This window comes from Bactrocera tryoni, chromosome 5 (assembly GCF_016617805.1).
Source record: "Bactrocera tryoni isolate S06 chromosome 5, CSIRO_BtryS06_freeze2, whole genome shotgun sequence".
Classification (NCBI taxonomy): Eukaryota; Metazoa; Arthropoda; class Insecta; order Diptera; family Tephritidae; genus Bactrocera; species Bactrocera tryoni.
In genome coordinates this window covers 8784172-8805134 of record NC_052503.1, presented here as the reverse complement: position 1 = coordinate 8805134, position 20963 = coordinate 8784172, and the positions used below count along the sequence as shown (strand labels likewise).

Here is a 20963-nt window from a genome sequence, read left to right as displayed (position 1 = left end):
AAGAATAAGCTATGTATGTAAACCTGTTGAAAGATGTTATATTTTCATTTGCCATCTGGAAAATGTTTAACTATTTCCATGAACACAGCACACACACAGTACATACATATGTATGTACATAGGTACACTTGCACTCACATCATTAAGCCACATGAAAGTTATGGTGAACAAATTCATAACAGTTGAATTTTATTGATAATTCGAAAAAAGTTTCACAAAATTAAATGAATTCAGTTAAAATAATTGTTTTCAACAAAAAAATGTCAGATAAAGAATTCGATGTTTTGTTTAAAAAACTTTCTTTATTTAGTCTTGTATTTTGTTGGGGACCTTTTTTGCAAAATCACTTCCCTGAAGCGTTTGCTCATTATACGAACCAGTGAGTTACATTGGTCCGGCATATTTTTGCTCCATTCGAACTTTAAAATTTGGCACTGTCTAGCCTAAGACAACTCGCCGCAACTGCTCTTTTAATAATCCTCCATAGAATCTCTATTTGGTTTAAGGCCACTCGAGACACTTGATGTAGTTCATTGCAAGCAAGTTCTTAACAACCCTGGTAAAACATCGACGTAATTTATATTTAAAAGTTCTTTTAAAATGTCTCTGTAAATACTGCCAGTCATCTTACTTCAACATATACAGTGGGTCCTAGCCCGAATTAAGTGAATCAGCCATGTTTCACAGCTTTTTTGTATATCATGGGTTTAATGCTTGTAATGGTGGTCGCCTGACTTTCGGTTTGCCATTACTCCGAAAGACATTCAACTTGGATTCATCACTCCAAATTACTACATCTCCGAATTTTGAGTTCCTTTGCTGATGATCCCTGGCAATTGCTAGCCTTGGTTTGATATTCTTCTTTGATACGTTCGGTTTGCGTCATGCAATTCCCCTATTTAGGGAGTTTTCTTGTAATCTAGGGCGAACTATCTATGTTGATACACGTAACCTTGCTTATGCTCCAATTGCGCAATAATTTCACGGGACGTCAAAAAAGGATACGTCTGGCTCATTCTACTATTTGTTTACCTTCATTAAATGTTGTATTTCTCGGTTTTTTTGCGGGCAAATTTTCAATGACTTTATGTTTCCTAAAATATTGCAAAGTTTTTTAACCCTTCCCCTGGAAAAAGTCAAATATTCCGTTATTTTCGCAATAATTTTGTACTTTTGGTAACATGTCTATATGATAATAACGACTTTTGTTACACTGGCTTAACACATTTTTATGTTAGCTCACGCGACTAGACTAACTGCCAAACAATTTCAATTTTTTCACCAACCCCATTAGTTATTTCTATAAACATAAAGCTTATCACAAATTTCGGCATAGATAACTGAACTTTTTCTATACCATATTACATATGTACATATATAAATTAATGACTTTATATACTGAAAGGTGATTTTGTCATGCAGTGGCTTAATTAGGGGGTTGAATGGGTTTACGGGTTTAAAAAACTCGATTTTTTTATTGTCTTTTTAAATTCTACAACACCTCTAGAACATTGTCCTAAATTTTTTAATTGATACGAGTAATAGTTTCGGAGATACAGCCTTGAAAACTTTTGAGCTCGAAGCTAGCTAGGCTAAGTGCGCCATCTTTAAACGCGTTTTTCTCGAATATGCTTTTGAAGTCGGTTGGCAAGATTTCTCGAGAACTACTCAACCGATCTTTATGAAATTTTACACAGGTCTTTGAGATACAATTATTAAAGACTTTGACGAAGGATTTTTGTTTTCGATTACAACTATTTGAAAAAAAAGCTAAGCGAAGCTAGCTAGTCTAAGTGCGCCATCTTTAAACGCGTTTTTCTCGAATATGCTTTTGAAGTCGGTTGGCAAGATTTCTCGAGAACTACTCAACCGATCTTTATGAAATTTTACACAGGTCTTTGAGATACAATTCTTAAAGGAAGAGGGATTTTTGTTTTAGATTACAACTATTTGAAAAAAAATGTCGGAATATTCACCGAAATTTTCATTTCTTTTTAAATGTCTGGCAAAAATCTAATTTCCAGTTTTTTTCCTTTTGTTCAAGTTCTAAGTTAAGGTTAACTAAAACACGATTTTTTTCACTTTAGATGATTCTGTAGTAGGAAACCCATGTGTACATACATATGTATGTATGTCAGAGAATGTACCGTTCCCACGACAGTCGCGTCTAAGTAACAGGAACGGACCCGGACTATTATTCTGTCAAGGACTGCCAACTTGGCGCCATTCCAATTACTTCAGGAATATACATATTCTACTGCTATAGCAACAACAACAACAGAGTATGTATGTATGTACAAATGTATTATTTTTTGATATGTTTCTATCTACATACTTATATTTGGAAGGGGGAATTAGATTTTATGGTAAAAACCAAACCTCAGAACTTTATGCATAACATTTCCACAAACGTTTAGGACTTATTAGAGTTTTTCATTTTAACGTTATCAACTACAACTGCCGATTTATGAAAATAAGTCTGTAGCATGCATGTTTGGATATTTGCTTCTAATAAAAATAATATTAAAAAGTTAATATCTATTTGTTGTGTCTAAATGTGTTTAATTAACCGTTTAATGCATTTATTTTGCTTAATGTTACCAAAACTCCTCCCTACGGATGCTAATAAAATATATATGTACATATGTATATGTACATATGTATATGTACATATGTACATACATATGAACGCCTGTTTTTACGTATCCGTTTGCAATAAAAACACAGCACCTAAGTATGTGTAGATAGAATAAATATACATATGTATATACAAATATAGCACTAACGTTTGCAGAACTGTATTGGCAGAGTCTATAACAAACAGGTCGTAAAAATCTTAGATAACAGGAAACGAAACAACGCATCTGCGTATCTGTGTTTCTGATTTGTTTGATCTGGAATTGACACTCGCTCTAGTTGCGTATACGGGACTCCTGCTGCGCTGAACATGCTGTGTTCAGGTATAAAAACCAAAGCGAATCCTCATAGTTCGTCAGTTGTTATCTGCAATCCTTCGGAGTTTTATCCATCGCTCAGTGCAATACCGTTAAATAAAACACTTAAACATGGTTAAGCTAATTTGTCTTGTTTTCACTTTGATTTTCTGTGCAGTATTATTTTCATCTCAAGCGCTGCCCACTCCGGACGAGGAGCGTTACATGGAAAAAGATGTAAGTTTTACCAAATTTCAGAATTTGTATGTTTATGTATTTATATATACCAATTCCAGTACAACCGCGAATTGTTGAATTGGCTCAACTCCATACAATACCCACAGCCTTATGCAGCCCCTTGCAAATATTATCCGATCAATAGTTTGACTGGACCTGTACCAAAAAGAAACTCGGAGTTAATCAATTCATTGCTTAGCCTGCCAAAAAGCATGAACGAGGCTGGAAAATAAACTATGTAATAAAATATATGTGCCACTGAACTAATCTTCTCTGTATGTAATTTAAAAATATATAGCTAAATACATCCGTTTCGAAGGCAACAGGCAATGGAAGAGATTAAGTATTCCCTATACAAATACATTTTTTTAGTAATAAATTGTAAAACAATTGAAATATACTCTATTGTATCACGAATTATATAAAGATGTAACACGTAAAGTGCTTTAATAATAATGTTGTTAATAATATCGTTATAAATCATCAAATAAAAGTAATTGAAATATAAAAGAATTTCAAGAAAAATGTTTTTTTTTGGGTTATAATTTTCAAAATACATCTACGTTCAGTTAATAAAGTATGTCCATCATAATATAATGAAGTGAAGAAAACGTACATATACAAGGTGCGTTCCAAAGTAAACAGGACTTTTTGAATTTGGATTGGAAGTGAAGTTATTGCATTTTAAGTGTCAGTATGTTTGTGTTATCGGTGCGAAAATGAGCTTCAAACAAAGAGCCAACATTAAATTTTGTTTTAAAATAGGTAAAACTTTTACCGGAACGTTTCAATTGATGAAACGAGTTTATGGCGATCATTGCCTATCCCGTAGCAGAGTGCACGAGTGGTTTCAACGTTTTCAAAGTAGCCGTGAGGTCATAAACGACGATCAACATGTGGGCCAATCAAAATCCGTGATCACCGGAAATTCCATCGAAACTGTGCGTGAATTCATCAATAATCTGGCGAATTCATCATTGAAATTCATGTAAATGAAATTGTACATCTCCAAAACATCGATATATCGCATTTTGACCGAACATTTGGGCTTACAAAAGGTGTGTGCACGGTTTGTTCCGCATAAATTGACTGACAACCAAAAATTGCTCAGAATCCAACATTCGATTCGAATCACATTTTAACCATTAACCAAATACGGGGATTTAACTGATATGGAACCGTGCAACTTCTTCCTTTTCGGAAAAATTCATTTGCCCATGAAAGGAAAGCGTTATATAGACGTCGGGGCCATTCAAAAGGCTTGCACCGGCATATTGGCGGCCATACCGACAAACGAGCTGAAACACTCGTTCGACATACTTTTGGACCGTGCAAAAAGCTGTATTGAAGAAGAAGGATAAATTGATTTTGTCGAAAAAACCATTTGTTCTGTTTATTTTTTAAGTCCAATTTACTTTGGAACACACCTTGTATGCTTGGTTAAAGAAATTGATGAAAGTCTTGAGTCTATTGGGTAAAGTTTTTATTCTACGAAACTTCTTATCTCCCTGTTCGTTGCAATCTTTTCTATCAAATTACATAATATTAAATAGTTCTGTCAATATTGGTGAAAAGGTAGAGATCACCGCATTAGCGAGGTCACATCCTGCCATCACACTATAAGATGCCTAAAAGTATGTGATATAAATTGAATTTATTTTAAACATATTTCATATACCCTATCTGGTTTGTATTGAACCGACATAAATAATTAATTTTTATACTTGCGTGCTATTTAATACATTTTTAATTCTGATCTGTATCGTTGCAGACCTTAGTCTTTCGGAAACTTTTATATACTGTGACACATTAGCTGTTCTCGGAATGTATTTGTGTAATCATTCAAATATGGCAGCTACATTTTAATTGTAAGAGAACTGGGAATAACAAATCGATATATATCGTAAATAATCATTTTGTTTAAATAAACAACTGCAGATCTAAAATATAAGTTTAGTTGCTAACTATCTCTGTGCGGCAGTATTATAAACAATTTAATTAAAACATATTTATTTTGAATAAAAAAAATAATCTGGAAGTAAATATATTTGAGTGTATATTTATATCAAATTTGTACGTTCAGGCTGTCATCACTTTCATAGTACGCTGGCATTAAATTTGTTTACATTAAATGTTTTGTCTATTTCAGAGATGCAGTAATTTTTCTACTCAGTCGCTGGCAATAAAGAGTGCAAAAATAATTTCAGAATTTGTTGTAATGGCGGGGTTTGTCGCAGTTCACACTGGTAGGAGGATTGCCAATTTTAATTGAACATGAATATATTGTTTTTCAATGATTTGATCTTTAGGAGCTGGTAATTGTATTGATGAAACAAAATACCAGCGTGTTATTAAGGAAGCTTGTGTTCGAGCAACAGATATACTAAAGAATGGAGGTTCGGCCATGGACGCTTGCGAGGCAGCAATAGTTCGCCTTGAGAATTGTGGCAATACGAATGCCGGATTTGGGTCTAACCTTTGTTGGGATGGTCGAGTGCAATGTGATGCATCTATAATGAATGGTTCAAATTTACACTTTGGAGCTTGTACTAACGTCAGCACTGTACGAAATCCTATACGATTGGCTCGATTATTATGTGATGGTCAATCAACTATGCTATCAATGGAACGAATACCACCAATGGTTATGGCGGGAAGCGGTGCAGAAAGATATGCAGAAGAGCTGGGTTGTACTATGATCGACCCAAATGCAATGATTTCTTCCAAAGCAAAACTTTCATATAACCATTATAAATCTAAAATATCGGCAATAACATCTGCTGCTGAAGCACCTACTTCATCAGTTGTTCCGACTCAAGTCAGTGCACTTGATACTGTGGGAGCAGTGTGTGTAGATAGTGCCGGTAATACCGCTGCTGGTTGTAGCTCTGGTGGCTTATTACTTAAAGTACCGGGCCGAGTTGGACAGGCAGCTACTTATGGCGCAGGGTGTTGGGCAACTAACACAACAGACACCTCCGTGGCCACTTGTACAACGGGAAATGGTGAATATTTAATGAAAACTTTATTAGCAAAAGAAATATGTGTAGATTTGTTGACAAGCGATTGTGCCGTAACGAGTTTACATAAAAGCTTGAAAAGTAAATTTCTGGAATCGCCATTCCTTCCCGTTGACCAAGAATTGTATGCCGGAGCCCTTTCGCTTATTTACTATCCCCATGGCAATACCGGGGAAGTATTATGGAGTCACACAACAAAATCATTTTGTGTTGGCTACATGTCCACGCAACAAAAAGCACCAAAGGTCAGTACATTTTATAATGCGCTTTTATGAAAAAACTAATTTTTTTTATCTTACAGTTCATATATTCCCCACTGCCAACGTATAGTATAGCGGGAAGATCATGTGTAGTCAATGGGCATAATTTCCATTTGCGCGTATAATCGCCGCCTCAGCTGCCATAGCTTGCATTAATGATGACAGCATTTATTGTGAGTGCTGGCGTAGCATATATTCAACATTCTTTATTTATTTTCGAATATTTTCGTGTACAAAACAAAATGTTTATATACATATACTAAGAAAGCACAATTGTGATCAAGAATTTCCATTCGAAAGTCATTTTTTATTCAAAGATTGTGTGTTTATTATGTTTGTAAAGTATATATTAATTTAAAAAAGGCGATTTACAAAAAGTAAATACTTATAAAAAATATAGTAAGTATATAGGACGATTTATATATGATATATATATAATATTATAGCCAGCTTAACAAGTATTTTTGTATTCAATTGTGAGGAAATGCTTTTATTTTAGCCAAAGCATGAGTGACCGAAGCATCGATCGCCCGTATAGTTTTAAATTTATCCTTTATGTATGTATATAATACTCATAATTTCTATAGTAGATAAAGGCAAATGTGGTATTTCGAAAACTTGCAACATGTGTAAGCATTTATTGCTGTATTAGATGTAATAATGATTTCTATAAACTAGAAAATGTGTGCATTTATAGTTACGGAATCGATTTTTTATTAAGTAAGCGCTATACTAGAGTAAAATATATTAATGTTGTGTAACTCTTTCGTTGTGTATATTTGGAAGAAAATTCATAAAATATTTACTTTATTTCCAGCAGTGACTATTCGAGCTCCATTATGTATACATATATGTATATAAGCGGTAAATAAAATTGTGCGCATTGTAGGACCATTATATATATGTAACTATGCGAATATAATCACAATCAGAGTAATAAGAAAAATCGTATAAATATTTTGAAATGGAAAGCATGGTTTTTTGGAAGTACTATTTATTTGGGTCAATCACATGAATGTAGAGGTGCATTTAACGAAAATCTAGCATGATAAAAATGAAGAGCCTCCTTTAAATTCGAATAAATTAGAATTATTTTACCAAAATGGCAGTGGTATGTTAAGAGGAAATGTACTGACTTATGTTTATAGGATTTTCCAAACGAGTTGTGGAAATTGCTCTGCTATTGCATAGTTGCTAAACTCGATGCAACTTTCAAATTTACTAAAGGCTTTAAATATTTTCGAAAACATTGGCCTATCTAATTTGCTTTTCATGTATTTTAAATTTATATACGCAATACGTTTTTGGGTATGATAAGAGCGAACTACATATTCCAGATGTCTATTATCTAAACACATCCATACTCGTACCAAATACTGTTACTTTTATCGTCAGTACGTTTTCGTAGTGATTTATCTTCCTGTGTTGCATTTGTGGTTGTCATTGGTGTTGAATTATTACTTGTTATAGGTGAATCACGTGATGTGCCCGGTGGCATGTTGCACTCCGGATTAGCATTACCGATCGTTGTATTGATGCGGTTGTACATAAGGAATGTAGTCGGATTATCGTTATTTGGAACGGATGACAAATTTGAAGGCGTCTGAGGTTCGGCAATGCCTACTCCAGTACCACCAATACCCATATCTGCCGACATATATGCGTCACCTACGGTGCCGGCACCTGTCAAAGTTGTAGATGTAGAACAGGCGCTTGAGTTTAAAACGCAATGCGAGTTCGACATTTCACCACTGCCACCAACTTCACTACAAGTACTGTTTGTTTCGGGTATTTTTTGGTGCTCATCGATTAAATAAACTGTGCGCCGGGAACCGGCTGTGCCCAGTGTTAAACTGCTACCTGTCACATCTGGCGCTTCAAGACTGTTGAAGAGATAGAAAACACATATTATTAGTATATTTTTTGTTAATTATTAAATTATAAGTACAAGTATAAATTTTCCCAACAAAAAAAAGCTCTATTGTCTGGTTATGTGTACGTAAATTATATGAATACATGAATGCAATATTAACAAAAAGTGCATGTTAATTTGATTTGATTAAAAAAATACGTAAATCACTTTAGACAGTAAAAGGGTCGAACCAATATATGCACTACATTACTAAAATATACATTTTTGAGATTCACATGTTTGCCAAATAAAAATAATGTTTTGCCATCAACTAACGTCACACACCATGAAACATGTCAAATATCTTGCACACTAATTGTCTGAACAAATTGTTCTAAATAGTGGGTGTGGGCGAACGTCGCCGGTACTGAAAGACAGCAACAGCTGTGCAAATGTAAAATTGTTAGTGTTGCAAGAGCAAGGTTACAAATAAATTGAAAAAAAAATATACATATATGCATATAAAAATTATACGAAAACAAAACAAATACTATTGCTTGGCGGACAATGGTCAGAAATGATACGTCAGTGATATAAAAATATCGAGAGCGTCTTTGCTTTAGATAGTGTGGAACATGTTTAATTTTTTTTTTTTTTTTACTGGGGGCTAAAATATTTGTTTGGCAGGCGGGCAAGCGAATTTAAGTTCACTTATTTTCTTTTTAATTGCCCACAAAAGCGTAAGCAAGTCATTAATGCACAACAATAATTGCAATAGCGATATGCGTTAACCCAGTTCTTCGTATTATGATCGAATATTTACCGAAAAATCGCCTCAATACTTTTAATTTCGGTCTAAGCCCACAACCCATCCAAGTAAACCAAGTTCGTGCCCAGTTTCCATTAACATATAAACATACATTTGAAAGTAAAGAAATGTGTTGGAATAATTGGAAGGAAATATACAAAAAAAATTTGCAAAAATAACATACATATGTAAACAAAAGTATATAATCGGTTCCGAAAATTGATAAGTTTGTTTACTTACCCGTGGACGCTATTTCTTCGAGAACTATTCAAATCCGTTCGCTTTTGTGATTGCAAACTGCTTCGTATTCCGCCGCGGGAAAGTGTGCTATCAATTAGGTCTCTATATTTTAATAATAAATCAGACACATATAAATACGACAAAGTTTTTTTTACAGAAACATATATTTTACGTGTGGTAGTAGATATGTATAAAATTCACTTACCGTTGCAAACTTTGCCGTATAGCCAAGTTGCGTTGAAGCAAGTGAGAATCAGATTCAATGGACATTGGTTCTTCTATGCTATTGTCAGAATCATTACCACCTGATTCGGAGCCAACCACGAATTGCGACTGATTAAGCCGTGAGTCATCCACCCATGAACGGCGATTCTAATTTAAATTGCGTTAAATTATTTGTTTGTTATTTTTTGCGGAAAAGGGTACTACACTCACTCGACTTGTTGGCACCTTATTTATAAAGTCAGATCCGGCTTTCTTTACACGTCGCACAATACTGCTTGCGAAAGGTTTCCTGAAAAAATATTATTTTAGTTTTAATTTAGTAAAATTACATGTCATTATATATTTACACACTTTTTTGGCAAAACAGTTTCTGGCTTTTTGTAATGTTCCATTATTTTCTCCTCCAATTTTTCTTTTTGACGGCTCAAATTATGCAGACGCTCTGTATAACTTTTCTCTTCCTCTCGGAAATGCTGTTTATCCTCCAGCGAATGTGAAAGCAGCTCGTGATATTGCGTCAGCAATTGCGAAACATTGTCCATTAAAGTTTTTCGGTCTATGTCCAGATGTGCATTTGTTTGAAGTAATACCTATATAAACGGAAATTTTAATATGCAATGAACAACTAAGATAAAATAATTCACTCACTTCACATTGTTGGGCATAGTAAGCAGCATCACTTTCCATGGTTTTTATGTGGTCGTTTTTGACATCTAGCTCTCGTAACAGCTCGGCAATTTGTTTCTTTAACTTATTATTTTCTGGGCGTATCATTTTATATTGTTCCTAAAAATTAAAAAAAAAATAATAATAATTTTCGTTTTAGTACGTATTTTATAGGATGTAAAAGTAATGGAAAATATTGTAGCATAATATTAGCTAGGCAACGTACCTGAATATTCTTATACTCGTTTTTGAAACGGAACAAATTTCGAAAATCATCTGTCAGCTTGGAATGTTCTGTTCGCAATATTGTTAAATCGTTTTCATAGCTCTTCAATTTAGCATTATCCTTCGTTAAATCCGCTATACGATTTTCTAAATTCGAGATATGTTCTCGTAATTCGCGTGCTTCGTTTCGCGAATCGCGCTGCAGCAGCTTGAGTTGCTCTTTGTCAGCGGCAAGTGATTCATATTCTGTTGAAAGCTGATCATGCAAAGTTCGCAATGCCATTAAATCATGTTGTACGTTTTTATTTTCTTGTTTAATGGACTCGCTTTGCTTCAACAGTTGATCCTTATCAGAGGCAAGCTGTGAATTAGCTACTTGTAATGCGACTAACTGTGTGTTCAGCGTGGATATTTGTGAACTCAATGTCACCACGTCTACATCGAGGCGCGCCTTTTCTGCCTCCAGTTGAACATTTACTGATTGAAGGCTTGTGTTGAGTGCGCTTAGCTCAGTGTTGGCTTCCTTAAGTCGCAAAATTTCGATGCGATCACGCCCGGTTGGTGCAGTTAAGGTAACCTTGTGTTCGAAGCTTAGCTCCTGTGGCTCATTATTGGATAGCTCAATATTTTTTTCCACAGTGTAGATTTCCTTGCGATGACACAGCACACATATATCAGATTTTGTGTTTTCGTTTTGGTGTTGCTCTTTCGATACATTCAACATAATTTCACGAACTGTCTTAAAAGTTTCGGGATTGCGTACTAACTTTTCAACTACAGTTTCTACATTCAATTCGCCATTATCGTCGGTATGGCCACTATCTGTTAAACCTAATTTCTCTAAGTTTTGACGCACTTTATTTGTTGCTAATGTACCAGATACTAAATCATTGCGAAGTGTCAGTATTGTATCTGAATCAATTTCACGCTGAGTCATTAATTCTTGATTTTGTTTTTCCAGTTCTATGGCTCTTAGCTGAGTTTGCTCAACTTTAGTTAGTTCCTTTGTAAGACGATCAATCTCTTTGGTTTGCGCTTGAAGCTTTGCTGTCGACTCGTCTAATTGAACTGATTTGCCTTCGGTATTCTCCTTCAATTTTGCCACCTCCTTCAAAAGACTGTTATTTTCTCGTTCACAAGCACATAGCTTCGCTTCCAAGTCATATACATTTTCTTTCAACTTACTCACTCCTTGTGAACGCTCCGTTAGCTGATGAATTTCTTTTGTGCGAGTGTCCAGCAAACGATCTAAATCATCAGCGCGACGTTGTATACTTTCGTTAAGTGTTTGTAAACGTTGTTTCTCTTTATTTAAAGTTTCTACATGCTGTTCCACGTCCAACAACTTATTACGTTCTAATTCGCGTTCTTGGCTTTGTCGTTCATATGACTTTTGTCGGTCGTCCATTGTATCTTGCAGTTTTTTATTCTCTTCTAACGCACTTTTAAATACCTCTTCTAAAGCAGTATTCTGTTGTGTTAAACGTTGGATGTTTTCTTGCATCTGCTCAACTTTCAAAGAAAGCTTCTTTTTATCCTTTTCAAGCTCAAGAATTTTGTTCGTAGACTCATGGAATGAGTTTTCTTTTAGTTGCTCCAACGCAGCAGCTAATTGTTTATTCTTCAATTCCAATTTTAAAATTCGTGTCTGAAAAGAAAAATAAAAATTGTATACGAAATATTTTAAAAATTATCAGTAATCAATAATCAGACATGTTTCTTGTTAGTACCTGCGCATCATTGGTTAGTTGCTCTGATAAACTATTATCCCCTGAATTACATTCGTCCTCGTTATCGGAATATGCGCTATCAAGCCTTTGAGTAGTGTTCAGTGTTTTTGCGGCCAACTGTAATTGGGTGTTTTCCTCCAACAATTCTTCTAACTTGGAACGATCAACGTTTCTCTCCAAAGCCATATCGTTTAGTTTCTGTTTATATTTTATAATTTCAGATTCCAAAGTCATGACGTGCTCTGAACGTTTCCGCGCTCTTTGCAGCTGATCTTCTAGCATCTCCCTAAAAAAAGGTATTTATGCTAATGTGCCGATATTTATTAAATTTTACGTATTTACTTAGTTTCTAAAAGCATTCGATTATCTTCGCGTAACTCCTCAACACGTGTCTTATAGAATTCTGCGTCTGTTAACTTTTCGCGGAATTTTTGAACTTCAATTTCCAAACGATCAGCGCGTTCAGCTCGCTCCCTTAAGACATCAACTTCATCGCGGTATGCATACGCCCGTTTTGCCTCTGCATACCATTCTTGACTCTAAAATTATATAAACAAAACAAAACTAGTTTAAAACAATTTATACAATACTTCTTCAAATCTTTACTCACCTCAGCTCTTAATTTTTCATATTGAGCACTTTTATGATCGAGCTCCTCTCGCAATTCAAGTTGATTTTCAGATTTCTCCTCTCTAAAAACAAATTTAAAATGTAAATGTTTTACTCCAGTTAATTGAGAGAATGTGTTACTTACAATTCCTGTCGCAATTTGCGAATTTTTGATTTCAAATCTGCAAGTTCTACTGCCATGTGGTTATTTTCGGAGTTGGAAGATGATAAACAGGGTGTGGTTAACGTACATGATAATGGTGATAATGGCATGTTCAATGAACCATCTGCACAGGCAGTCATATTTAAATCCGTATCCGCGCACATTGAAGCAATCCAGCGCAGATACATATTGTCACGTTCTTTTGTCAGCCGCAATATATGATTGTACATGTTTACAGGGGTTAGCAAATTTACAGATTCCTTTGTTAGAACGAGACTTTGGTCTTCTGTAACCTATACAAACAAAGACAATGCATTTTTTTTAGCAAATTATGTTCATCCATTACTACTATAATCTTACTTGTTTTATCAATCCAACAATTGCATGTTGCGTTTCAACGTCCAACATTTTAATGCGTCCAATGAAGGCTTCGCGATTAGGACACTGCACTGCAGCACCTAACAACAGTGTTAACAAAATTTTCATCTGCTCCAAGCCTTGTTTAGATTCAGGATGGTAGCCTAGGATATAGACGTCGGGAAGAACTAGAATGGTATGTTCTAATTCTTCTTCAAAAAGTGATTTCAAATTGCGTGCGATGCATTCGAAGTTTTTTGATCGCGCTATACATAATGATACCCCGATTAAATCACGTACATCAGTTGGGTGGTTCTGAGGTTCTGGGTCTATTTGCAACCACACACTATGGATAATATTGCCATCCAACAAGGAGGAATAACCAGTTAATACTTCTGGACGGGGCAAACATGATTCCAACTGAAAAGTGGTTACAAATATATTTCAAAATTATAAAGAAACATATAAAGTTTATAAATATGCATATGCATATAGTATGTACATATGTATACCTCCAAACTGGGCAGGTCAGCTTTATTTGGAATATCGACAGACAATTCAATGGTTATACAAATACAATATAAATACATTGAAAACCTAATTAGTAAGTACTAATGTAAAAATAATAAAATATATTTAAATACTATTTTTTTATAATTATTTATCATTCGTGTTAACTGACCCATGTTACTAAAGCTCCATTTATAAATTCGTCAATTTCCAAAGGAGTTGCTGTTCCGGCATTAGCCATTTTTAACTTTCACAGAGTCCACGGTGGCATTCAATTGCTTTTATAGCAACTTAAAAAAAAATTGCTAGCAGAATTGTTTTAATTTCATTAATTCACTTTTTTCTTGAACACAATGAAAACTGACACTCTTCACATAACCACGAATTCACTTTCACAAATCATAGAACATTATACAAATATAATAGAAATATTTTCATTTTTAAAAAAGACAATATCTATTTTACTTAATAAAATATAACTTCTACTTTTCTTAAGACAAGTTTTTATTCTGAAATATTTTGAAATGCACAACAGTGATGAAAAATTTACTATACATGTAATTCATGGATAAATACCACTTAAATACAAAGCCAGCCACAGAGTTGCTAAAACCAATGTAAAGAACAGGGTTGCCAAGGCTAAGTTTTAATACGAAATATGCAATGAAACTCGAATTACACAGAATCCAATTTTTGATTAATTTTGTCATTATTATTTCGTTAAAATAATGTTGCAATTTTTAAGGCAACAAATATAGTTCTGCAAAATTTGAGCAAGTATGGAACGATTAAACTGTGCTTTTGATGTTAGTTTACTTGTTTCGTTTATAATCAATGTTGAGCTTACAGACTTCAGATCATAAAAGTAGAAATAATTCTTTTTGCACGAGTGTTCAGATTAATTTTCGCATAGGCAACATGAATTACGTGTGTGAGCAGAGTTTAACTAATCTAACATCTGGCAGCTGTTAGTTTATTTGACATTCAATTGAAGATAATTTCCTTTACAAACTGAAGGCAAAAGTGGATAAACGCCGGCAAAGAAGTGAAGAAAATAAACAAAATGCGTCTGGTGAATTTATGCATTTATATATCCAATTCTAAGTAATAATTTTTATTCCCTATCTAGTATTGCCTAAGTAATGATTTGGCGAAGCACTGTTACGTTATAACCTTCAAGGGCCTGCGAATCATGCTGGATTGTGGACTAACAGAGCAATCGGTCTTGAATTTTTTGCCACTTCCTTTCGTGCAAAGTGTGAAATTGTCAAATTTACCTAATTGGATACCAAATCGCGATCATGATCCTCAAATGGACGGCGAATTAAAAGAGTGTTGTGGTCGAGTTTTTGTTGACTCTGCACCCGAGTTTACATTGCCAATGGATAAAATGATGGATTTTAGTGAGATTGATGTGATATTAATATCAAACTATCTAAATATGCTAGCACTTCCCTTTATAACGGAGCACACGGGATTTAAAGGAAAAGTCTATGCAACAGAGCCAACGTTACAAATTGGTCGTTTCTTTCTTGAAGAACTTGTGGAGTATATTGAAGTTGCGCCTAAAGCTAGTACAGCACATTTGTGGAAAGATGTGTTACATTTATTACCCAGTCCTTTGAGTGAGTCATTTAGACCCAAGAAATGGAAAACAATATTCAATTTAAAAGATGTACACAATAGTTTGGCGCGCGTAACAATTATGGGATACGATGAAAAATTGGTAAAATATTTACTGAGTAGAACTAAGTTCTCTTCTTACTACAAATATATTTGAAGGATATTTTAGGTGCTTTCGTGGCAACCCCCGTCAGTTCGGGATATTGTTTAGGATCGAGTAATTGGGTTTTAAGCACAGCCCACGAAAAAATTTGTTATGTTAGCGGATCGTCAACCTTAACTACACATCCCCGCCCAATTAACCAGAGTGCACTAAAACATGCGGACGTTTTGATAATGACGGGTTTAACTCAGGCCCCAACTGTTAATCCTGATACAAAATTAGGTGAACTATGCATGAACGTGGGTAAGTAAAATAAGTACCATTATTACGTAAACAAAAAAAAAAAACACTAATGCAAAACATAAGTTAGTTTATCACGATTACTGTTTTATTTAATGACCAATTTTTGTATTCTAAAACATTAATTTTTAAGCTCTTACTATTCGAAACAATGGTTCAGCATTAATACCTTGTTATCCTTCTGGAGTAGTATACGACCTTTTCGAATGTCTTACACAAAATTTGGAAAATGCCGGATTAAATAATGTGCCGATGTTCTTTATTTCACCGGTAGCCGATAGTTCATTAGCGTACTCAAATATTTTGGCTGAATGGCTGAGTTCGGCAAAGCAAAACAAAGTCTACCTGCCCGATGATCCCTTTCCGCACGCCTTTTATTTACGCAATTCAAAATTAAAGCATTACAAACATGTGTTTTCTGAAGGATTTAGTAAAGATTTTCGGCAGGTATTTCGAAAGTTGTTTATAAAGCAATAAAACGACGACAAATAAAATAACGTATTGTTCTTTCAGCCTTGTGTAGTATTTTGTGGACATCCCAGCTTGCGATTCGGCGACGCTGTTCACTTCGTAGAGATGTGGGGTCATAATGTCAATAATTCTATTATATTTACAGGTAAAGTCTTAAGAAAATCCCATTGATTGAATAATAATATTTAAAAAAAATATTATTCAGAACCAGATTTTCCATATCTCCAAGTATTGGCACCATTCCAACCACTTGCTATGAAAGCTTTCTATTGTCCAATAGATACTTCACTTAATTATCAACAGGCAAATAAATTAATAAAGGAATTGAAGCCAAATGTTTTGGTGATACCTGAAGCCTATACAAAGCCACATCCAAATGCACCGAACCTTTTCATCGAGCAACCGGTAAGTTTTATAATTAAAGGTGAACGAACCTTATAAAAGTTACTGATATTTCCGATTTTCAGGACAAAAAAATTATTACATTTAAATGCGGCGAAATAATTCGGTTGCCGTTGAAACGAAAACTCGATCGTGTTTATATAACATATGATATGGCACATAAAATTGTTCCACGTGATGTGGGTAATGGTGTAACCGTTTCCACAATTACTGGCGTCCTGGAAGTTAAGGATAAAGTACACAATATACACCCATGTGCGGATTCTTCAAATGATAAGCCAAGTGGTAGTAAAATGCCACCTCCCAGCCGAGAAGATGTGCTTAAAAATACGAAATACGAATATGGTACCTTAGACGTAGATCTGCTCAAGAAACGGTTAATTCAAGACGGAATTACAAATATAAAAGTCGAGCGTACTGGCAATGTAGTTATGTTGCATTTGATAAATGAAGATACAACGATAAAATTTGATGAGAATGAAACTCATATAATATGTGGTGGAAAGCAGTCATTACGACTCAAACTGCGTGACTCTGTACTGAAATGCTTACAAAGCTTTTAAATATAACACTTATATAATCAAAGTTAACAATTATCTGTTAGCTAGAACCCAAGCGCAACGTTCGCAAACACAATCGGCATTATCAACTGCAAAACGTCTACAGCGTGCACATAGGGTCAATTCCAATTTTTGAACATTAATATTGGTAGAATCTACATGGTTGGATGGCTGCAGAGAAACCCTTTGAACTTGTAGTATTTCACATAGCTCTGAATTATTGGAAGATACTTCTGTTTCATCTTCTTGCAAAAGACGTAGCATTTGCATTTCCTCATTGTTTTTGTTGTATGAAATTTCCACTGCTAAATTAAATGAGTTCGCGCTGCCCGCTTTTTGATTAACAATCCGTTTGATTTCCAATGCAACACCAACAGTTTTTTCAGCATCGGCATCTTTCCAAACGGGGTCAGCAGTAAAGTTTTGTTGATGAAATGCCCTTTTAGGATCTGAAAAAAAATAATTATTTAAATTTGTTCAGACCGACAGTTATAGAAGTTTTACCGTAATATTGCCAACTTTCTTCCACTAGGAATGGTATAATAGGCCATATAGTAGAACAGAGTACTTTATAACAATTAAGCAACGTATAGCGTATATTTCTTATATCGATGTTATCTCCACAATATAGTCGATCCTTAATAGTGTGAAGATATATTGCTGAAATTTGGTTTGTCACAAAATTTTGTGTGTTGGTCACGACACGATGGTACTCGTAAGTATCATACAATTTCCAAATCTGCACAAAATTAATTTTTTTATCATAAGTCTAAATTATTCCAATCAAATGAATGGCGCTGCATACCTCATTTTCGTGTTTTACCAACGCACTTAAAATATATCTGTCCAAAAAAGTACTTTTATCATTCAGAATTTCCGATTTATCACCAATAACACCATTTAAATAGCGTAATGTAGCGCGAATTTTATTTACACTGTCGGCAGCTTGTTGCATTAACTTCTTACTAACAGTTATAGTCATGTTTTGCGCACAATGCGAAGCCACCCACCATCTAAAAAGTATAAAGTTTAACATTTTTGTATGCAGTTATAAGTATACTGCGACAATATTACCTTAAAGCATCGACTCCGACTTCTTTAATTATATCCTTTGGGGAAATAACATTACCTAATGATTTTGACATTTTGTGCCCCTTATCATCGACTGTGAAACCATGTACAAATATTGACCTATTAATTTTTTCACATAATTGTAATAAATAAAATATGAATCTTAAAAATTTGTATCTTTAAATTATAACTCACTTGTAGGGAGCTTGATTTCTTGCTGCAACACTTGTAAGCAATGATGACTGAAACCAGCCACTGAACTGATCGTAACCTTCAAGGTAAACGTCAGCCACTTTCTCATCCTTTAACACACTTGACCATGTACTGCCCGAATCGAACCAAATATCAAAAATGTCTCTACTTTTTTCCAAATCGGTAGCTGATATTTTAAGGGATTCCAGAATATTCGGGGGTATCATCTCCTCTACACTTCGCGACCACCAAAAGTCAGCGTTTCCTTCTTTTTTAATGAGATCACAGATATGGTTGATTAAAAATCTACGAAGATTATAAATAAATAATTATAAATTTGATCTATAATTTTAAATACCTAACCTATTCAGAATAACATTCTTCGTTTCTCGTTCATAAAATACGGGTATGGGCACGCCCCAGACACGTTGCCGTGATATACACCAATATGGACGCTTACGCACTTGTGTCATTAGTGCTTTTCTACTCGCATCTGCTTGAACAAGTGGATAAACATTTATTTTACTGATCTGGGTCAAAGAAAAAATTTAAATTACATTATGTAAAATTTGTATTTGAATTGTACCTCTTCAAGAGCTCGTTCCTTTAATTGTTCGGTATTCATAAACCATTGCTCACTGGCACGTATTATCACAGGTTCTTTGGTGCGCCAGTCAATGGGGCATGAATGTGTTATTTTACCGGCATGTAACACATCTGATGCAATATTTTCCAATACTAATTGATCACCATCGCAAAGAACATCTTTCCCTTTCAGAAAACCAGGAGCCTTTGAAGAGTACACACCATCTTCATTGACAAAACATATCTGAAAACATTTTAATTTTTGAATAATTCTTCTCAGATATATGTACTTGTATTATATACAAAACTAACCACAGGCAACTTATTTTCTAGACCAATCAAAAAATCTTCTGGTCCATGGGCAGGTGCAGTATGAACAAGCCCTGTGCCTTTTGAGTCTTGCACATGTGTAGCAGCGAAGAATGGTAAGTTATTCTGCTCTGGGAATAAGGGATGTTGGTATGTGCAATTCGATAGTTCTGTGCCTTTAAAAGTTGTTACAACCTCGTACGTAATACCAGTAACTTCCGAAAAATTTTGCAATAAACTTGTGGCAATTAAATATAAATCATTGCCATAATTAGACAATTTAAGCACGCTGTAATCTAGTATTGAATTGTAACATATTGCTTGATTACTTGGTATTGTCCATGGTGTTGTAGTCCATACCAAAGCATAAATATTAGTATTCGGGGAAAGTGATATACCACTGGGCCAATTAGTTAATAGAAATCTTAAGTAAACTGAAGGACTAACGAAGTTCACATCATACTCCAGTTCGGCTTCGGCCAAAGCGGTTCTAAAAATTAAAAGCCAGTACTAAATGTATAATCTCACTTTCAATAAAAAAAAAAAACAAATGTACCGCGATGATGGAGACCAGTAGACAGGCTTTAAGTCTCGATATACCAATCCACGTTCATAAAAATCTATGAACATATTCAGTTGATTTATTATAAATCCCGACCGCATTGTCAAATAAATGTTTTCCTCATTTAACCAGTCGCTCAAAATACCCCATGAACGAAATTCGTTTTTTTGTCGTTGCAATGCATTTAAGGCAAAGTTGCGAGCTTTGTAAGAAAAATATTATGTAAATCGCTTACATGTATACCCACGTAATGAATGGAATTTAATTGATATTTACATTTATTTCGAATGCTGATCGGATCTTGATTCTTAATCCTCGCAATGTTATTATCTTTAATTGCAGCTGTTGCCTTTAATTCAATGGGCAGACCGTGACAATCCCATCCAGGAATATAATTCACTTTATGACCACGTACTGTATGCTGACGTAATGTTATGTCTTTGAGAATCTTTAACAAAATTTTTAAACAGTTATTACTTATCCCAAAGAGCTTTAATAATAGTTTCTCACCTTATTGACTGCATGACCCATATGTAAATCTCCGTTAGCATATGGGGGGCCATCGTGCAAAACAAAATTTGGTTCATGATTATGTTGTTGTTGGTAACTATATGCTTCAGAAAATACACCCTGCAGTATAAAAGCAATTCCAACTCAAAACTCAATGTATAAAGTAAATATTTTACCTCAACCAGCTTACGCTCCAATTCTAACCGCTTAACAGCATTTAATCTGTTTGGAAATTTTGTTTTTGGCAAATTAATAGTGTCTGTGTACTTTATGGGAGGTTTTGCTGCCTGTTTAATAGAAAACTGCCTCACATATGTATTATTTACAATTAATTTTAACATCTTAAGGTTATTTAATATAAAAAACAGGGATAAAAAACTCTACCGGAATTGTAGGAGATGTGTACTTATAAATCAGCTGTTTCCGAAGGAAATTATAAA

The 20963-nt window shown here is 34.5% G+C and overlaps 5 protein-coding genes across 7 annotated transcripts; 3 read left to right on the top strand and 2 right to left on the bottom strand.

The window, feature by feature from the left end:
- Positions 1-2979: 2979 nt before the first annotated feature.
- On the top strand, positions 2980-3695 carry LOC120777864 (protein PDF). The gene is made up of 2 exons (XM_040109415.1): positions 2980-3170; positions 3230-3695. Exons 1-2 carry the CDS (start codon positions 3066-3068, stop codon positions 3401-3403), a joined length of 279 nt encoding a protein of 92 aa, XP_039965349.1. The 5' UTR covers positions 2980-3065; the 3' UTR covers positions 3404-3695.
- A 1324-nt stretch (positions 3696-5019) lies between these two features.
- On the top strand, positions 5020-6736 carry LOC120776662 (threonine aspartase 1). 3 transcript variants are annotated; one of them, XM_040107534.1, is made up of 4 exons: positions 5020-5038; positions 5320-5416; positions 5480-6435; positions 6492-6736. In XM_040107534.1, exons 2-4 carry the CDS (start codon positions 5389-5391, stop codon positions 6573-6575), a joined length of 1068 nt encoding a protein of 355 aa, XP_039963468.1. In that variant the 5' UTR covers positions 5020-5038; positions 5320-5388; the 3' UTR covers positions 6576-6736. The 3 variants fall into 3 exon arrangements, with proteins under 3 accessions (XP_039963468.1, XP_039963467.1, XP_039963466.1); XM_040107533.1 differs by lacking the exon at positions 5020-5038 and adding an exon at positions 5110-5208; XM_040107532.1 differs by lacking the exon at positions 5020-5038 and adding an exon at positions 5204-5243.
- A 317-nt stretch (positions 6737-7053) lies between these two features.
- LOC120776661 (girdin) lies at positions 7054-14288 on the bottom strand. The gene is made up of 13 exons (XM_040107531.1): positions 14008-14288; positions 13329-13745; positions 12951-13261; positions 12807-12888; positions 12539-12735; positions 12197-12482; positions 10468-12114; positions 10224-10361; positions 9927-10165; positions 9786-9864; positions 9556-9722; positions 9351-9452; positions 7054-8333 (listed from the first exon to the last, which is right to left on the bottom strand). The coding sequence occupies exons 1-13, from the start codon at positions 14074-14076 to the stop codon at positions 7799-7801; spliced, it is 4269 nt and encodes a 1422-aa protein (XP_039963465.1). The 5' UTR covers positions 14077-14288; the 3' UTR covers positions 7054-7798.
- A 509-nt stretch (positions 14289-14797) lies between these two features.
- Positions 14798-17319, top strand: LOC120776846 (integrator complex subunit 9). The gene is made up of 7 exons (XM_040107871.1): positions 14798-14907; positions 14965-15561; positions 15618-15864; positions 15995-16308; positions 16375-16477; positions 16538-16737; positions 16800-17319. Exons 1-7 carry the CDS (start codon positions 14899-14901, stop codon positions 17295-17297), a joined length of 1968 nt encoding a protein of 655 aa, XP_039963805.1. The 5' UTR covers positions 14798-14898; the 3' UTR covers positions 17298-17319.
- On the bottom strand, positions 17229-20946 carry LOC120776845 (isoleucine--tRNA ligase, mitochondrial). The gene is made up of 12 exons (XM_040107870.1): positions 20700-20946; positions 20524-20643; positions 20290-20461; positions 20008-20215; positions 19455-19941; positions 19144-19386; positions 18921-19087; positions 18561-18863; positions 18369-18485; positions 18100-18307; positions 17799-18033; positions 17229-17743 (listed from the first exon to the last, which is right to left on the bottom strand). The coding sequence occupies exons 1-12, from the start codon at positions 20862-20864 to the stop codon at positions 17328-17330; spliced, it is 2841 nt and encodes a 946-aa protein (XP_039963804.1). The 5' UTR covers positions 20865-20946; the 3' UTR covers positions 17229-17327.
- Between the last annotated feature and the right edge of the window lie 17 nt (positions 20947-20963).